The 17,357-nt window shown below is 35.9% G+C and overlaps 1 protein-coding gene and 1 long non-coding RNA gene across 2 annotated transcripts in view; one reads left to right on the plus strand and one right to left on the minus strand.

The window, feature by feature from the left end:
* Positions 1-4,528: 4,528 nt before the first annotated feature.
* LOC121417409 lies at positions 4,529-8,772 on the minus strand. The gene is made up of 2 exons (XR_005970347.1): positions 8,511-8,772; positions 4,529-6,736 (listed from the first exon to the last, which is right to left on the minus strand). It is a non-coding gene; the product is annotated as an uncharacterized LOC121417409 (long non-coding RNA).
* An 899-nt stretch (positions 8,773-9,671) lies between these two features.
* LOC121417410 (GTPase HRas) overlaps positions 9,672-17,357 on the plus strand; it is a 35,432-nt gene continuing 27,746 nt past the window's right edge. Inside the window, exon 1 of the mRNA XM_041611107.1 lies at positions 9,672-9,958. Coding sequence (XP_041467041.1) covers positions 9,928-9,958 — 31 coding nt within the window. The 5' untranslated portion in view covers positions 9,672-9,927. The remainder of the gene's footprint in view (positions 9,959-17,357) is intronic.

Consider the following 17,357-nt stretch of genomic DNA (forward strand, 5'->3'; position numbering starts at 1 on the left):
CTCAATATATAGTTCTTTTTACAAAAAGCGGCCATAAACAAGCAAAATGATTATAAAAATAGAATAAAACTTATTAATCAAAAATTAAAACCCTTTTTATCAAAAAAGATTTCATTGACCGATTGATTTTATTTTTGCACCCATTGCATCAGATTTAAATTTAGAAGGTAATATGTACAATTGTAAAATATAACAAATTTATAATATTGTATCATAACCACTGGATCAATAATATTTAAACACATATAGACCTTTTACTTAATAAGGACAAAGACAATTTAAAAGAATGCAAGAGACCATGTTTACAATCATGAGCGATTACACTTGATTTGGGGAAGCTGCTCGCATAAAAGTCACAGGTCAGATATTTAATTAACTCTAAATACCTTTTAATCTTTGATATATTTTCTTTAAATCTTCGGAATTATGTTAATGGGTAATGCACTTGGGCATATCATTCACCATTAACACAAATGGCATTCAATAGGCAAACACCACTAAGCCACTATAGCTTTACAATTATCCAACATGATTATATATACCACTAGGCACATACTACTAAGACACCATATTGATACCAATCATACCATTATAGAGGCACATACTACTGAGACACCATTGAATACCACTGAGACACCATTGTATACCACTGAGACACCATTGGGTATATAATGATATACCATGCAGTCATACCATTAGAGGCACATACTACTCAGACACCATTTGACACCACTGAGACACCATTGGGTATAAGGTATACAATTCATCATACCAGTCATGCCATCATAGAGACACATACTACTGAGACACCATTGAATACCACTGAGACACCATTGTATACCACTAAGACACCATTGGTGCATGGTATACAATTCATTATACCAGTCATACCATTAGAGGCATACTGAGACACTATTGAATACCACTGAGATACCATTGTATACCACTGAGACACCATTGGATGAATGGTATACTATTCATCATACCAATCATACCATTACAAGCACATACCACTGAGACACCATTGAATACCACTGAGACACCATTGTATACCACAGAGACACCATTGGGTATGGTATACCATGCAGTCATACCATTAGAGACACATACTACTGAGACACCATTGAATACCACTGAGACACCATTGTATACCACTGAGACACCATTGGTGCATGGTATACCATTCATTATACCAGTCATACCATTAGAGGCATATACTACTGAGACACTATTGAATACCAGTGAGACACCATTGTATACCACTGAGACACCATTGGTGTATGGTATACCATTGATCATACCAATCATACTATTACAGGCACATACTACTGAGACACCATTGAATACCACTGAGACACCACTGTATACCACTGAGACACCATTGGATGTATGGTATACTATTCATCATACCAATCATACCATTACAAGCACATACCACTGAGACACCATTGGGTTAATGGTATACCATTCATCATACCAATCATATCATTAGTCACATACCACTGAAACACCATTCGGTATATGGTATACCATTTACCATTAAATAAACTACCAATTACCATTAAGAACTTACCATTGAAACACCACTTAAATACCATTCGCGTACCATTTACCATTCAGATCACCATTCAACTACCATTCGGCACCATTCAAATACCATTGGCGATTTTTATAAGGGAATAGCACTTAATAATTAGTTCAGTGAATGAATAATTCAATTCATTTATTTAACTTGATAAAAATAACATATATACAGGTAAATAAGAAATACATAATGGCAAGAACAAAACAAAGTAACAAAATTATATAATACAGTATACAGAGCAGGCTTCGAGGGTGAACTGGCATTAAAGATCTGTTAGATCTTAGAAGTTCAAGCCCAGTAAAGAAAGAAAAAAAAGGGATACAAAATAGAACATACAAAGACAAAAGAATACAATAGGATAATTAAGGAATTATAAACTTTGATAAAAGATGCCTGATGCATTATAATGTCCATTATTATTTTTTATATTAAAAAAATGACTATTTAAATACAAAATGGGATTTATCCAATGGAGTTGAAGACCAGTTCGGGACTACCTCATTGAAAATTTTGGTCGAATGACCTTTGCGATAGGCAGATTTTTTGGCAAAGCAAGATATCATGTAAGCATGCCTTACACATAGCAGGATGCACAGATTGTACACTCTGTGAAAATTTTGTTGCATGTTTACTTTCAAATAAGTTGCTATAATTATGCACACCATACGCTATAGCCCCTGTCCCCTAGTTGATGTAAATTTATTTTAAAGATAAAAACTGAATCATAAAAAATATGTTAAAACCGCCTTTTATACAGACATCACAAACATGATAAAAGAATTGTCCTACAACTATATGGCAACTTACGTTTGCCGGCCCAATATGGCAAGCTGGATGGCGAGCACTGGCCGTTGGGCCCTTAATGGCAAACTTACGGCTCCGAGTCGAAGCGCGAACCCTAGAAATGAAAATTGCCTAATTAAATGCTCGGCGGGAAGTAAATATAAATATCGATCATAAAAATAAGAAATGAAATATATAACCTACACAATATAGAATAGAGAATCGACTTGACTTGCACTTAAATGAATTGAAAAAAAACTATCAGCTATATATATATCCCATTTCAGCTTTGTTTACGTACGTCATCAAAACAGAAAGTGGTAGGAGCCATAGAGTTAAATACGTACTAAACTAGAGCGCGCGCTCCCCATAGTGCGCGTACAAACGAAAGGTCCCTAATTGAAGATGGGCTCGCACGCGCGGATCAGGGCAACTAACCCGGAAGTCGCGTAAGCTACAACGTGTAAAGGCATTGGGACCGTCGAGGGTCAAGAGCAGGCTAAGAGTAAAACTCCAATAAAAACAGTTTGAAATGACAGGAAGAATAAGAAAAAACAAGGCAAATAAAAAAAAAACAGTATTTAGAGTTTATTGATGAAAATAAAAGCAATGCTTTCTACTGTGAATAACTGAAGCACTTCGAGACCTACGTGCGAAGTCTCGTAAACTCTAAATATTTTTTCCCATCTCCACCAACTTTTTTTGATCTTGTTCTGTCGTTTATTAGTTTATGCTCTCTGTCTGTATCTCTCTCTCTCATTCCCCATATCAATACGATGTTTTTTTTAAATCTATTTATTTTTTGTAACCAATTATTCTGTCAATGTATAAGCCCAGATTTATATGCATTGTAAAATATATCTACACAAAACATCCAAATCATTCCATGTCAGTACAACATGAACCGCTCTAGAGACTCAATTCACCAATCAAATGTTCCAGGTTATTTTCAGTAGCATCACAAAGAGGGCATTTCCCCGGTTTTTTTCAACTGAACAAAAAATATATAGCAAATGCGCCCACGGTCGTACATGGGGGGGAGAGATTTTTTTTCTTTTCTTTTAACTAACATTTTTTAATGAAAATTTTCACAAAATCCGCCCAAAGTGTGCATGAAACCCTCCGATTTCACTTCAGAAAATGAGAAAGCGCCCTGACAAGGTGGTTTGCTATGTTCTCTCGCTTTCAAAAATTTGAAAAATCTTTGAAAATTGTATGTGTCTTGGCGCCAGAAAAAATTCTGCATACGGCCATGAATGCGCCTCAGTCTGCTCCCCCCCCCCCTATTTCCAAAATCATGTTGCTGCCACTGTTGATATTTCAAACAAGACCCCCCCCCCCCGAAAATTTTCATGAACAATATACCCATAATTATACTGGTATGGGTGAAATTCCGTAAGTTACAGAATTTGACAAATACAGTTTATTTGTATAGTACACGAGAAAAAAATAGACTAAACAAGCTATTTTTAGCAAAAGCTCATTGTTTCAGTCGAGATCATTTCATTTTCTTTCCATCTTCTCACTCCTCTTTTCTTCACATAAATAGCTCTCTAAAATTCTCATCTTCCTCCAATCCAATGTCTAATTCCACTACCACCAATACCACAACCACCACCAATAAAAAAACAACCAAACAAACACACAAACAAAAATTTTCACCTCTTTCATTCATTGGAGATCAAAAATAAAAGGGGTATGCATGTCAGTTTCAATTGAACAGAATCAAGACTATTAAATGCCATTTAATTGCCATTATAACTTTTTTGTTTACTTGAAAAAAGGGGAAAGAAAATTTGTTGCAGAGGAATCAGTAACTGAATTGTCTAATAGTATTACAGCATTGGAATACATGGTATTTATTATCATCAACATCATCATCAAACTTGATAGGCTGGCGGCAGATGATTCAAATGTAGTTATTATACAGAAAAATAAATAATCAAGACCAAGTACAGAAAAAAAAGATTGAGAATGAAGAATAATCTGAAAATTAAGAAAGGAAGAGAGATAAATACCCATAGTCAGAGCACAAACAATGGAGCCTTCTGAAGGGAGTGGAGGTCTTGTATCATAGCCCCATAACTAGGATATGTTGCTTGTCCTATCTCCTTCCTCCTTTTGAATTATTTTTAAAATTATTATTATTTTTTTTTTGGGGGGGGGGCTTTGTTGTTATATAAAACCTCATAACAATGCATGTATTTCAGTACAAAAATTATTCTGTAATAAAAAGTTATCTTCTATAAAAAGCAGCAGAATGTTAACTGTTCAATTATATATATTATATTTCTATTATATATATTATTATTATTATACATATTATATTTATATCATATATCATCTTATATATAGATTATATTTCATTAATATAGAAATGTGCATGTACTGTATACCGGAATATGCAAGTACACCATAACAGAAAGCCCAAGATGGCATACATGTCCCTTGGCTTTTGGTGACCTTTCTGACAGAGTCTTTATTTAATTTCAAAAAGTTGGCATATTGTTAACATGGGTGAGTCTACACAGTTTCAAAATCATTTTTTTTTCAGTTGGTTTCATTGAAAATATTTTTGTATGTTATAAAGTGATGCCTCTACGCCACTCCTTTCATATCATAAACATATATTTTCCAAAAAAGCCAACAGCTCAGCAAAAATATGTAAATGTCATAGTCATAGGTTATGTCTCCGTGTCCAATTTGCCCCCATTTTACTGTACACACATACTCAAAATGGCAATCTTATCATTGAGAAAATGCATTGTATACATCCAAAAGAATATCATACAAGTGATATATGCTTTGCTCCCATATTGTTTATACTGTTTATACGAATGCTTTTGAATTACAGTTTTTTAATTCAGATTTTCAATCAATTATTCATTCATTTATTCATTCATTTTTATCATTATTTTAAGGGGATGTACATGTATAAAAATGGTAGTACATGACTACATGTACAAAACAAAAGCCCCTACGGCAATTGTTCTAAAGTAATATCTTGTAACTGGATTCATGACTTAATCCTGGAACAATAAAGCAAGTAGATAATATATCTATCCTCCTCACCCCTTTGTGCATACATGAACAAAGTTTAAAACTGATCTGTCAAATAGACAGAAGGATAAATGGAGGACCCCAAAAAAACAATTTTCATTTTTTGGAAAAATTCTGGTAAGGAAAATGACAGTAAATGTATTTCAAAGTTAAAATCATGTATATTGTTGAAACTCAATATTAAGTGATCTGGGCCCTGTTGCATAAAAGTTACCATTATGGTAACTTAACCATCCAATGGTAACTACCATGGTAACAATGCTCATCAGCCAATCAAAATCAAGGATCCCTTGAAAGTTACCATTGGGTGGCAAAGTTTCCATGATAGTAACTTTTATGCAACGGGGCCCAGATATAACCATACAGCCCTGTTATAACAATGTAATTTTGCTGATCACAAGCCTTCATGTTCTTTTTCTTTTAATCCTGACTTCTGAATCCTGGGAGATTAGTGACATTAATAACAAATTGTCCGAGTTCCAATGTCCTTGTTATAGTCAGGTTTGTCAAAATTACTGACCTAGAAGCAAAATTGCCTTCGTTAATAACAATCAGCCATCAAGAAGACAAATTAACATAATGACGAGTGAACAGCCTGTTGTAATGATGGGAAACAGTCTTAATGTACAGCGAACTGAAATGCCTTAAGAGCTGTTGTACACAATGATCACCTTCATCTTCTGAATATTATTGATATAAAATGTTGCTTTTAGGTCTTTAAACACCTTATGCCTATTAAACAGATTCGATCACTTTTTGTTGAACGCTGTGTAGAATAGCTTTACATTCTTTCATGGGATTGGAGCTGGTGCACAATAGGTTTCTACGAGGCCTTTTTAATGGCTGAACGACGAGTGAACAGCCTGCCGTGATGTTGGGAAACAATCTTAATGTACAGCAAAATGAAATGCCTAATGAGCTGTTCACAATGGTCATTTTCATCTTCTAAATATTATTGATCATAAAAATGCTGCTAAGGAGAGATGAGATGGTCTTCTCTCTCGTCTTGATTTTTCTTTTCGCAAACTTGAGTTCCTTCATTGTTTCAGCAAGCCTTTTCCGAGTGTCTTGCAGCTTTTCTTTCATCAACTCCTCATTCAAATTAATGAATGTTCATTGTAAATCCTTTTGGGTGAAGGCCAGATGGTACTGTATCCTCTGTTGGCAGACTTCTTTTGATGGGAGGCTTCCTCTTTTGGATGACAGGCTGCTTGAGGGGTGGATGACAAAGAAACAAAGAAGGGACTGCCTGTGCCGTCAGTGTATGCCTGTATTTTTCTCTGTCATCCCTTGGATGAATACATGTACCTGCAGTGAAAAATAACATCAGAGGAAACATATAATATGAAACAAAGTAAGGAATACCTTCTTTTCAACTGTCTATGAGATTTCTTAGCTTCAATATGCAAGAAGATAAACTCATTTTTCTCAAAACACAGAGGATGGTAATCTCATACATACATGCTAAACACAGGTTTAAGTCCAGAATAAAAAAGACTTTATCCACACTTCTATGCAATGTGCGGTTTCATTTTCCTTATTAAATGGGGAATCCAACCTTGGTCATAACATGTTATGTGGGAAAGGAGAAAATAAATAAAACAGATTGGTGAAAGTTTGAAAGGAATCCGACAAGCAATAAAAAAGTTATGGTTGCTTTAAAATTAAGATCTTGCCAATTAATGCAAATTTCAAATTGGTTACTGTGTAAGTAAATTATGACAAGGCGCAAGGATAACTTCCTCATAGGCCATGCACTAATTATCAGGGATTTGTGGTTTTCTGTTAAGTAGCTATTCCCTTGGGGCAGTAATCAAAATATATATGTATCCCAGGTGGCATATTGTTTTATGTCCACATGAAAGAAAAACATAATTTGAAATAAAACTTGAAAAAAAAATTTTTAGTCATTTTAAGTATTGGGGCACATGGAAGAGTAGTAGTCTATGCCTGACATCACTATAACATCACATGTGCAGCCAATTTGAAGTCTTGCACCTATCAACTTGTCTGATTCTTATCTTTCCTCTAAAAACAACTTTTCATTTGGGTTGGATTCCACTTTGATATTCATGAAAAAGTTAAGTTTACCCCCCCCTCCCCCCCAAAAAAAAAAAATTACACTCATATACAAGTAGTCTCTTTGACATTTCACTGCTAAAATATTTTTGGGACACTTACTATTGCACGATTATTGCAGGATTAAAATAATATGTACTTGGTAAATTAGTTGCAAATGCACTTCATAAAAGTGTGTTCAAGTTCTATAAGGGTCACCCTCCACTGCACTACATGTACTCTACCCTAAGGGCATGAAGGGAGTGGACCGAACACACCCTCACCTGAGGTAATGAGTAGAGTACTTTTGTATGTTAAACTTTGGCAGCTCATTATGGTCTAAGCTAAATCATAAAAAAATTCAACTAATTCAGGCTAATTTCTATGTTTGATAAATGTCAAAACCCATTTGCGCGAAGTCAGGTGATTACCTGCTGAAACAGGCAAAAAAATATTCAAACAAACAATGAGCGTTAAGTTTATGCGTAGATCGAGACCTCACATTTACAGGATCTATGTTTATTATCAAAGTTTGTGTGAATGCTTTTTGTCTCTGATTCAGCAGGTAATCACTTGACTTGGCGCAAATGGGTTTCGACACTTTTACAAATAATCATGACAATGGCTGTCATGGGCATGGCTGCGCACGTCTCAACCACAACAATGTCACTCATTGTCAACAACACACACAGAAACAAATTTTACCAAGTGACACTGACAGGAATAAATATCTAATCTTGACTCTAGATCTATCTATCCATAGAATATATGCTAGAAATTCTATCTGAATCCTACATTTTCTTTTAAAAAAAGAATACTTAATTTAAAGTGTAACATTTTTTCTGACTCGCAATGTAGTGCACAGCTTCGTCTTCAGAAGTACAGGCCCACAAAACACAGCAATTGGAATTGTTCAGTCCCACATACAGAAATTGTAGCAGTTGATTAAGACTAAGAGAACGTCAACTTTCTAACCCAGCCAAGGGAGTTTTTACATTCATTATACCAACGGGAGTTTTCTTACCGGTGGAAACAAATAGACGTTCCACTCTTCCAACGATTGGAGCAACAATAGCAGGCACAAGAGCTTGGCATTTTTATTGTCGCCTTCTTCTTGTCGCCTTCGCGTCGATCAGCTGACTGCAGCAGTTCTAATTTCCACTGCACTACTGTGTGTGTAGCTAGCGCGCTAGCGTGCTCCGTTGCCCTGATGTAAAATGGCCGCCGTAAATCAAAAGGAACATGAATTTATCTCAAGTGAGCCCTCTAGTGTTTAGGTTTATATAACTCTATGGTAGGAGCGCATCGATGACGTCATAATCAGTGAATTAAATAAGCGCATACCATCAAGCGCGCACTTCCGATTTTTGTCAACAAACCCGAAGTGCATTATGGGAACCAAAATTGTCAAAAGGGCGCCTATTGTGACGTAACAATGAGTTAGCAAGTAAAATGTTTCTTGCTATACGTAGTAGCTGAATTACATAGAGATGCATATATGTAGCTAGCTGAACCAAGTCAGTCTCGATCATCCCTCGATCTACTATAATAAATACCTCACTATATTTAGCACCCCATACGTCTTCATTCCCTTATGTCCGATTGGTTTTCTTACTGTTTTGTAAGCTTAAAAATATGCTTGAAATACTTTTAAAACATAAAAATGCCATTCTTCAGCTTTAATAATAAGATCTTTACAATATCATAATAATATCAGAACCTTCCATTAATAGCTGTTTTAATAATGGGAGTATGATAAGAGGGTTACGGGGGTGGGGTGGGACTGCTTTGGTCGTTTACTAATTATGTCAATTAGAAAAACATCAAATACATGTTTATCATGAAATCATAGATCTACTGCATATATTTGTTTTTATTACCGCCATCTTTCGACAGGGTATTGCGGCATTTGGGCATTTCTTAGTCTTTTTACCCATTACTGATTTTCACTTTGCACAAAATTTATAAATCTTGATAAATAAATCCCTGGACTGAAATCTTTAATATTTAATAGTTTTGCTATCCTGAGTATCAATATCATTTATTGTTTATTGAATTACAATGATTGATCTCAAAGGAGAAAAGAAAGGAGAGTCGATATTATTAAAAGGCACAAAATCTGTCTTAGCAAAGACTATAAATTCCCAGTAACCGACCGCGAGCTATTTTTAGATTACGAGCTTTGAGAGATAATACACATTTAGGGCGTCGTATAAAAGGCACGAAACTATTCGGCGATTTGTGTGTGTTCATATGTGTACGCCTGCAAATCACCGCTCAATATGTGATTTTTCTGATTTCACGACCCTTATGTTTACATCTGCAAGTTTTGTTTATTCTTTGATTTTAAGAAATTAGACGAGAAAATCTAGCGTCTGGGTCTAGTTTGCCACACCGGCAGTGCCATTTTGCGGGCGGAGAGCTGAGGGAAGATTCGGAAAATGACCGAGTATAAGTTGGTAGTTGTTGGGGGTAAGTATCTCGTTTTACGTGTATTTTATATGTGTGTCATGGGTGGTGTTGGGATGTAAACATGACGTGGAATTGAACGGGTGGGCCTGTAGTAAAACATTCCAGCTGCATGCAGTGGAAGAATGTCGACAGCCTCTTTTTAATTGATTTTCGTCAGCTGTTGTCAAATATTAAAAGATTCTAATGACTCTCATCTTCAAGACACATAGGATGACTGATAATAGTAATGAATGACTTCTTTGCTAAACATTTTTTATAATTATAATGTCTTTTGTCATGTTTGTCTTGTTGAACTGCAAAAGTTGAACTTTGAATTTTGACAAAAACGTAAGCTTGTATTGACTTGCATACTTGATGATGTGTCCTCCCAATGCCAATGGTCTTGATGATCTCTGATCTAGTAGAGTAAGAATGCAGCATTAAATGTAAAGTTGATAAGTTGAATGGAACTGGACATGCTGGAGCTGAACAGCAATTTAAAATTAAATGGCAATGTCGATGCAATTCAATGCCAATGCAATGGCAATGAAGTCTCTGTGCTGCAGCCGGGGGTATTCACTTGCACTATACTATGATACAAACGTGATTTCACAATGGATTTTTGAAATGTTGGTAAACATTGCTTCATATGGCTCTGCACTAAAAAGAAACAGTCAAAGAGAAAGATCTTGGGATTCTTGTCAATAAATCACTAAAAGTTGCTTCCCAATGTGCAGCAGCCGCCAAGAGAGGCAATATGGTGCTAGGGATGATCAAGTGCAACTTTACATATTGACAATGATTGGTGATTGGTGATTTTTTTTACCTGATTGCTAAGAAAGCATGAATGCTTGTAAGCAAGCAACCAGAGGACCGACGGCTTAAGGTCCCCTCCCCTCCAAGAACAGACAAGTGATCATGAAACTGTACAAATCTCTGGTACAACCACATTTGGACTATGCAATGCAGACCTGGAACCCCTACCTAGCAAAGGACAAAAAAATACTGGAGAAGGTCCAAGCAAGAGCTACGAAAATGATCCCAGATATCCATGATCTACCCTATGAAGACAGGCTCGCCAGACTAAACCTTACTACGTTAGAAAGAAGGAGAGAAAGGGGAGACCTCATTCAAACATACCGAATTATTACAAAAATAGACAAATCAAACCCAGACAATTATTTCAAGAGAGTAGAATGTGCCAGAACAAGAGGACACTCTCTTAAATTTGCTAAGCAACGATCTAGACTGGATATAAGGAAACACTTCTTTAGCCAAAGGGTTGTCAATCAATGGAATGAACTCCCACAGTCCACAATTGGGGCACCAACACTCCTGCAATTTAAGACACAATTATCAAAATTGGGTTTTTAAATGGGCTCTAAGAGCCTCCTTAACCCTGCCACAATCTGTACACCTTCGTCATGAAGACAGTGAGATATGGCCATCAAGGTAACTTCAAGGTAACATAACTGAAATAATATGTACTGAAACTGGTTTTCGCTACTCACCAGGTTGGGGCTCTTTCCGGTTATCAGTTTTTTTTATTTCAAAATATTTTTTTAATATAAAAACACATAAAAAGAGCAAAATCGCTTATCTCAGCCTGGAAAGTGGGTTTGCATTACTTTTTCATGGATATAAAAGGAAGCTTGATGGTGGCGCTAACAAATTTCACAACCCTAATTCAGCTTGTCGTTGGTATTTTATAGGTGTGTCTGAATTCATTGTATACACTATGATTGTTTGATAAAATACTGACACCAATGAAATAATGCAATGCCTTTAAAAACGTACTTTTAGATTATTATCACTGATGATGACACTTTGTAAATCATTTAAAGCAATGACAAATTAACCAAAAAAATAGAAAAGTCTATGTAGCCCCCCTGGCTGTGAGAGGGGTCCAAATATTAAATTCACTTTTTTATAGGGTTAAGTGTCATAATTTATGGCATAAGGTTATAAATGTGTAAAATACAACCACTTAAAAAATGTCAAGAGAAGACTGAATAACTTCCATTAAAAAAAAAATGGTCAGAATTCAAACCAATAAAATCAGGATCCTGAATAGGCCCGTTTCGGGTACACGTGTACACGCACGGTCAAGTCAGTGCACGTGTACTAAATTCCATCACCGTGTACACGGTAGCATCTGCATAAACAAGCTCACAGCCTCACATTAAATCTTAGTTCTCAGACACTGCACATGTTTTAATTACTAATATGTCAACATATTTCAATTAATCCAGAGTGAGTTCACTTCCAAAATCGCCAATTTAATCCACATTCTTTCTGGAGACTCACGTTTTTGTACCACGAAATGGGTCTGCTCCGGTCTCAAAAGCTCGAAAGCGTTGCTCAATCACACTCAGAGTCAATTTGAGAATCACCAATTGTGATAGCGATCATCGCTACAACTTACGTGTTATACGCTCGCACACAAGCCTACAAACAAACGCTCTTCAAATTGGCAACATAATAATGAAAATTAATCGATAACTTCAGTTACACTTATTCTGCAGCGATCTGTGCATGCATGTACGGTACAGTATACAAAATGCGCATCCACCGAGCGTCGGCGATAGCTAGGGCCCTGCACTGACTTTCTTTTGCATTCTTTATTAATTTAATGCGCTGCTAAGCCGAGTAAACTTTTAATTTGCACCAATTTTTGTGGATTGATACTTCAAACTTCTCAGGTAAGCTTTAAAACCGTGACTTAGGCTATATAGACCCTTTTTATGACATATTTTTTTATTATTGATGCGGGTCCGTGTCGACATGAAAACAGAACTCGCTCTCACAGTGTTTACAACGTGTACACGTGTACACGACCGAAAAACACGCCGTGTACACGTGCATCAAAAATGGACTTTCAAAACGGTTTTAATCCTGAATATTTAGTTTTATTACTGGAATACAAAATAAAACTAACAACTTACTTCCATAGTTGAGAACTAAACGTCATTTAGATGATCAATGCATGTTTTCCTCTTTCAACAACCGTTTCACTGTATGGAGGGATGAAAAAAAGATCCCTCCTAATTTTCTGAAAATTTCCATTTTACAACAGTATCTCGAAATCCATGAATGCCAATTTATTTTCTATATTTCCTAACATGATTTTTAATTTAGTCGAAAAAATGATAGGCCTATAATACATTATTTCCTTTCTTTCTTATCTTGACTTTGAAAGATTGATTTTTAAACATTTTAGTTGATTTCCACCAATCTTTGAATAAATCGGGTGAACAAAATAAACCGTGATTGCTCAGGACTACATGTACATGTAGTTTAAAGTTTAAACATTTTTTATTACAAAATAAATGTACATGTAAAGAGTCAAGCCTAACTCAATGAAAACTGATGATAAACGTTATAGCACCCTTCAAAGAAATGAACTTCGTCTAAAGTTGTGAAAAAAATGCAATGTAGGCATTTGGCTATCGCAAACACCGCCCATCTACATACATGTACATGTACTGGTCATGATCATGCTCCTTTCAGTTTTATCTAGGAGAGAAAAGATTAACCAGTATTGTATGAGGTGAAAATGGTCAAATTACAAAAGTTATATTAAGAAATTTTGTATTTATAAGTGTAGGTCTACAGTTCTATTCAACTTCAAGCATAATTTGCTGTGAGTAGAAGATTTTTTGGAAAGTTCTTGATGGAAACTGTTTATTTGGGTTTTTTATTTGTCATACACTGCATGGGATTTAGTTTTATGGGAGGGACTTGGGTAGGTATTTGGTTTGGTTGTTGGGAAAGAAACAAGTGAAGTCTAGAGAGGGAGAGAGAGGGCAATATATAGCCAATTGGTCTAATGCCAATTCGTCTAATTACATGTACCAACTCGTCTACTGTCAATTTGGTCTATCATCAACTCGTTCACTATCCATATGGTCTACAATGTAATTGCCATTTCGTCCTCTCAACATTTCGTCTAATAATCTAGTAGCCATTAAAAGTCAAACCATTTGGTCCAATTGGATGTGTTAATTGGGCGAAATGAATGAAGAGAAAGTGGGCATTAGACCAACTGGTTATTAGACGAAATGGTCATACATGTAGACGAACTGGTGATGAAGTGATTATTGGACCAAATGGTTATGAGACGAAATGTTGATGGACAAAATGGCATTAGACTAAATGAAGGTAGACCATGTGATAAGTGGACGAGTTGGCAATAGACAGATCGGCAGATTATACTATGTATAGTACATTTGTACAAGACAGTGGGATAAGAAAGTAGTGTATAAAATATTTACAGTCCGAGTACAAATAATATCTATCGGCAGACAAATTTTAGTCTGCTGTTGCAGAGCTAACCCTTCACAAGTTAGTTACTTGGGGTCTGAATGCAGAGCCTACATAGTACATGTACAGTGACTTGTGTACTGAAGTGAAGGGAAGGCCCTCTCCAATCAGAAATGTGAGCACACTTTACATATACATGTATAGTCTTTGTGTGAAGACCCACTTTGCTGATTGAAATTGCAATCAGGGTCTGTGCCTGCAGACTAGATGAATTGAGGGAAGTGGGTGAGCAAGAGAGAGGGAAGAGGTACATGTAGTCTGCACGCACAGACCCTTGGTTTTTGCAATTCGCATACTTGCATAATACAGAGTCTGAAGTAGTGAGACTACATGTACATTCACTATGTTCTGTGGCTGGCTCTATTATTATTTAACACAGACAGAGCATTTATCGTCTAGTCTTTACTCTAGACCTGTTATTGGTTAAAGTTCAAATATGAGTCTGCAAGCAGACTAGAGCGGAGGAGGGAGGGGGGGGGGGAGAAAACTGGATGAGTAATTGGATAAAATCTCTATTTCTGACCTTAATTGCCCAGAAGCCCAGTAGGCCTATTGCAGCTCCCAGGTCCCTGCAGTGCTCTGGGAATCAAAGCCAAGTGTGATAGCTAATTGATTTCCTGATGGGAGTCCATGGATGCAAACAAAGATGATTCAAAATGGCTTGCTAGGGGAGGTTTCACGGAGCATATCACTGTCACCCAATCAGATACAAGGGTTTGAGTTTTACACTGTCGTCAGGGGAATTCTATTGAATCTATTGTACAACGTGTAGTATTCATATTTATCTTGTAAATTTTGATATTGGTATTTTTTTATTAATTTATTTTCATATTCAATTTTCTTTGTGAAGTTCACTGTCACATAATGTGCATACATGTAGACCTGCAGACAGCATCAATGGTACCATAATAGATTTTAGGCATTTTATTTTTCTGGACATTTCTTACAGCTGATGAAGTGATTTTTTTTGTGTGTGCTATCATATCAAGATTAGATAGATAGATAGTTCATGTAGATAGATAGATAGATAGATGGATGGATGGATGGATGGATGGATAGATGGATGGATGGATTGATGGATAGATGGATGGATGGATGGATAGATAGACAGACAGATACATGTAGATAGATAGATGTAGATGTAAATAGATAGATAGATAGATAAAATAGTTTATTAAAAGATCATCGCAGCCAAAGGCCGAATTTTGATCAATTTTACAAACATGCAATATAAAGTTCTCATACAAAGTATCGTAATATTTTCTTCAAATGATACACGAACCTATTATGTATACGATGTGATCTTAGAGAAAAAAATAGTGTCAGTGGAGAAAAAGAAGAATGCAGTGGGAGGTGAGCGAAAAGAAAGAAGGAAACTAGGAAAATGTAAATGGAAGTTGTGAAGGTGTAAGGGAATAAATGGAGAGAATGGAAAAGAGAGGAGACAGAAAAGGGAGGAGAAACCAGAAGGAGGAAAATTCATCCAAATTACAAACTGCAGTGAGTCCCCCCCCCTGATATATTTAGGACAAAATCAGGGTAGGTTGGACTGTGTAGAATCCTGTATGGGTACAGCAAATCGTAAGTCCACCCTTAACAACACTTTTATTTGAAGAAAAAGATACTCAAACAAGCAAAACACAAAGTACTTGTAGTTTGTACATGTACTTCCAATCAAAATTGGATGTTAAAGGTCAAGTCCACCTCAGAAAAATGTTGATTTAAATCAATAGAGAAAAATCAGACAAGCACAATGCTGAAAATTTCATCAAAATCAGATGTATGGTAAGAAAGTTATGACATTTCAAAGTTTTGCTTATTTTCAACAAAATAGTTATATGAACGAGCCAGTTACATCCAAATGAGAGAGTCGATGACGTCACTCACTCACTATTTCTTTTGTTTTTTATTGTTTGAATTATACAATATTTCAATTTTTACGAATTTGATGATTAGGACCTCATTGCCTGAAGCACAAAATGTTAAAATAATGGAATTCCAAGTGTTCAGGGAGGAATGAAACTTCATTTCACATGACAATGACGAGAATTTTTTTTTCATATTTCATATGATAAAATACAAAAGAAATAGTGAGTGAGTGATGTCATCAACTCTCTCATTTGGATGTAACTGGCTCATTCATATAACTATTATCTTGAAAATAAGCGAACTTTAAAATGCCATAACTTTCTTATTTTACATCCAATTTCGATGAAATTTTCAGTGTTATGCTTGCTGAATTTTTCTCTTTTTATTCAAATCAAGTTTTTGTTGGGGTGGACTTGTCCTTTAAATGACAAAGTTAGGGTTTATGATGATTTGAAATTTTGCTGAATTTTACAGCACATTTTAAAAGGGTCTGTAGGCAGTGAGACAGTACACATTATGGTATGCAAAGGAGAGAGCGAATGATGTCGCACACTGACATACATAGTGGTGTAGTGGTTCTGACTATAGCCTTGTAAACAGAGGGTTATGTGTTCAAATCCCACCATAGCCTAGCGTCCTTTGGCAAGTCTTTGCCGCTCCCCATCCAGGTGTATGGGTTCCCAGTAGATTATAATGAGAGCTGTGTAGTATGCCTAGCAATTGAATATTGGAACTCTTGTTGTAATGCTCCCCAGGGAGTGGAGAAGATGCCTACATTGTGTGCTGGCATGCCAGACTCTGAAGACCTGGGTAGGGGTTAAGAATGTCTGTAAAGCACTATTGAAAGATGTCATTCTGATAGCAGAAGCAGAATATGATCATCACTATATTTCTTTTTTTAAATAAATTAGATTTATAGCCTGTAAAACACGGTCTGCTTCTTACAAATTTTTTAAACAATTTTTTTTCACAATGCTTATTCATGCTGGGTTATATCCATTCACAGTACAAGAGTCAAAATGCAATATTAAAAGTAAGTGAATAATGTACAATGTAATGCCAGATTTTGAGCGATTTCCATCGTGTCAAATCAATGCTCTGTATTTTTCCTGTGTATTTTTAGAGGATATCTGTGACCTTTAGCCACGCGACCTTTGCAAGCAGATTTCCTTTTTTGGCTTGGTGTTAGCCCGTATGGAAAACCCATCAGCGCCACCCATAAAGTCAA

Source organism: Lytechinus variegatus, chromosome 6 (genome assembly GCF_018143015.1).
Source record: "Lytechinus variegatus isolate NC3 chromosome 6, Lvar_3.0, whole genome shotgun sequence".
Classification (NCBI taxonomy): domain Eukaryota; kingdom Metazoa; phylum Echinodermata; class Echinoidea; order Temnopleuroida; family Toxopneustidae; genus Lytechinus; species Lytechinus variegatus.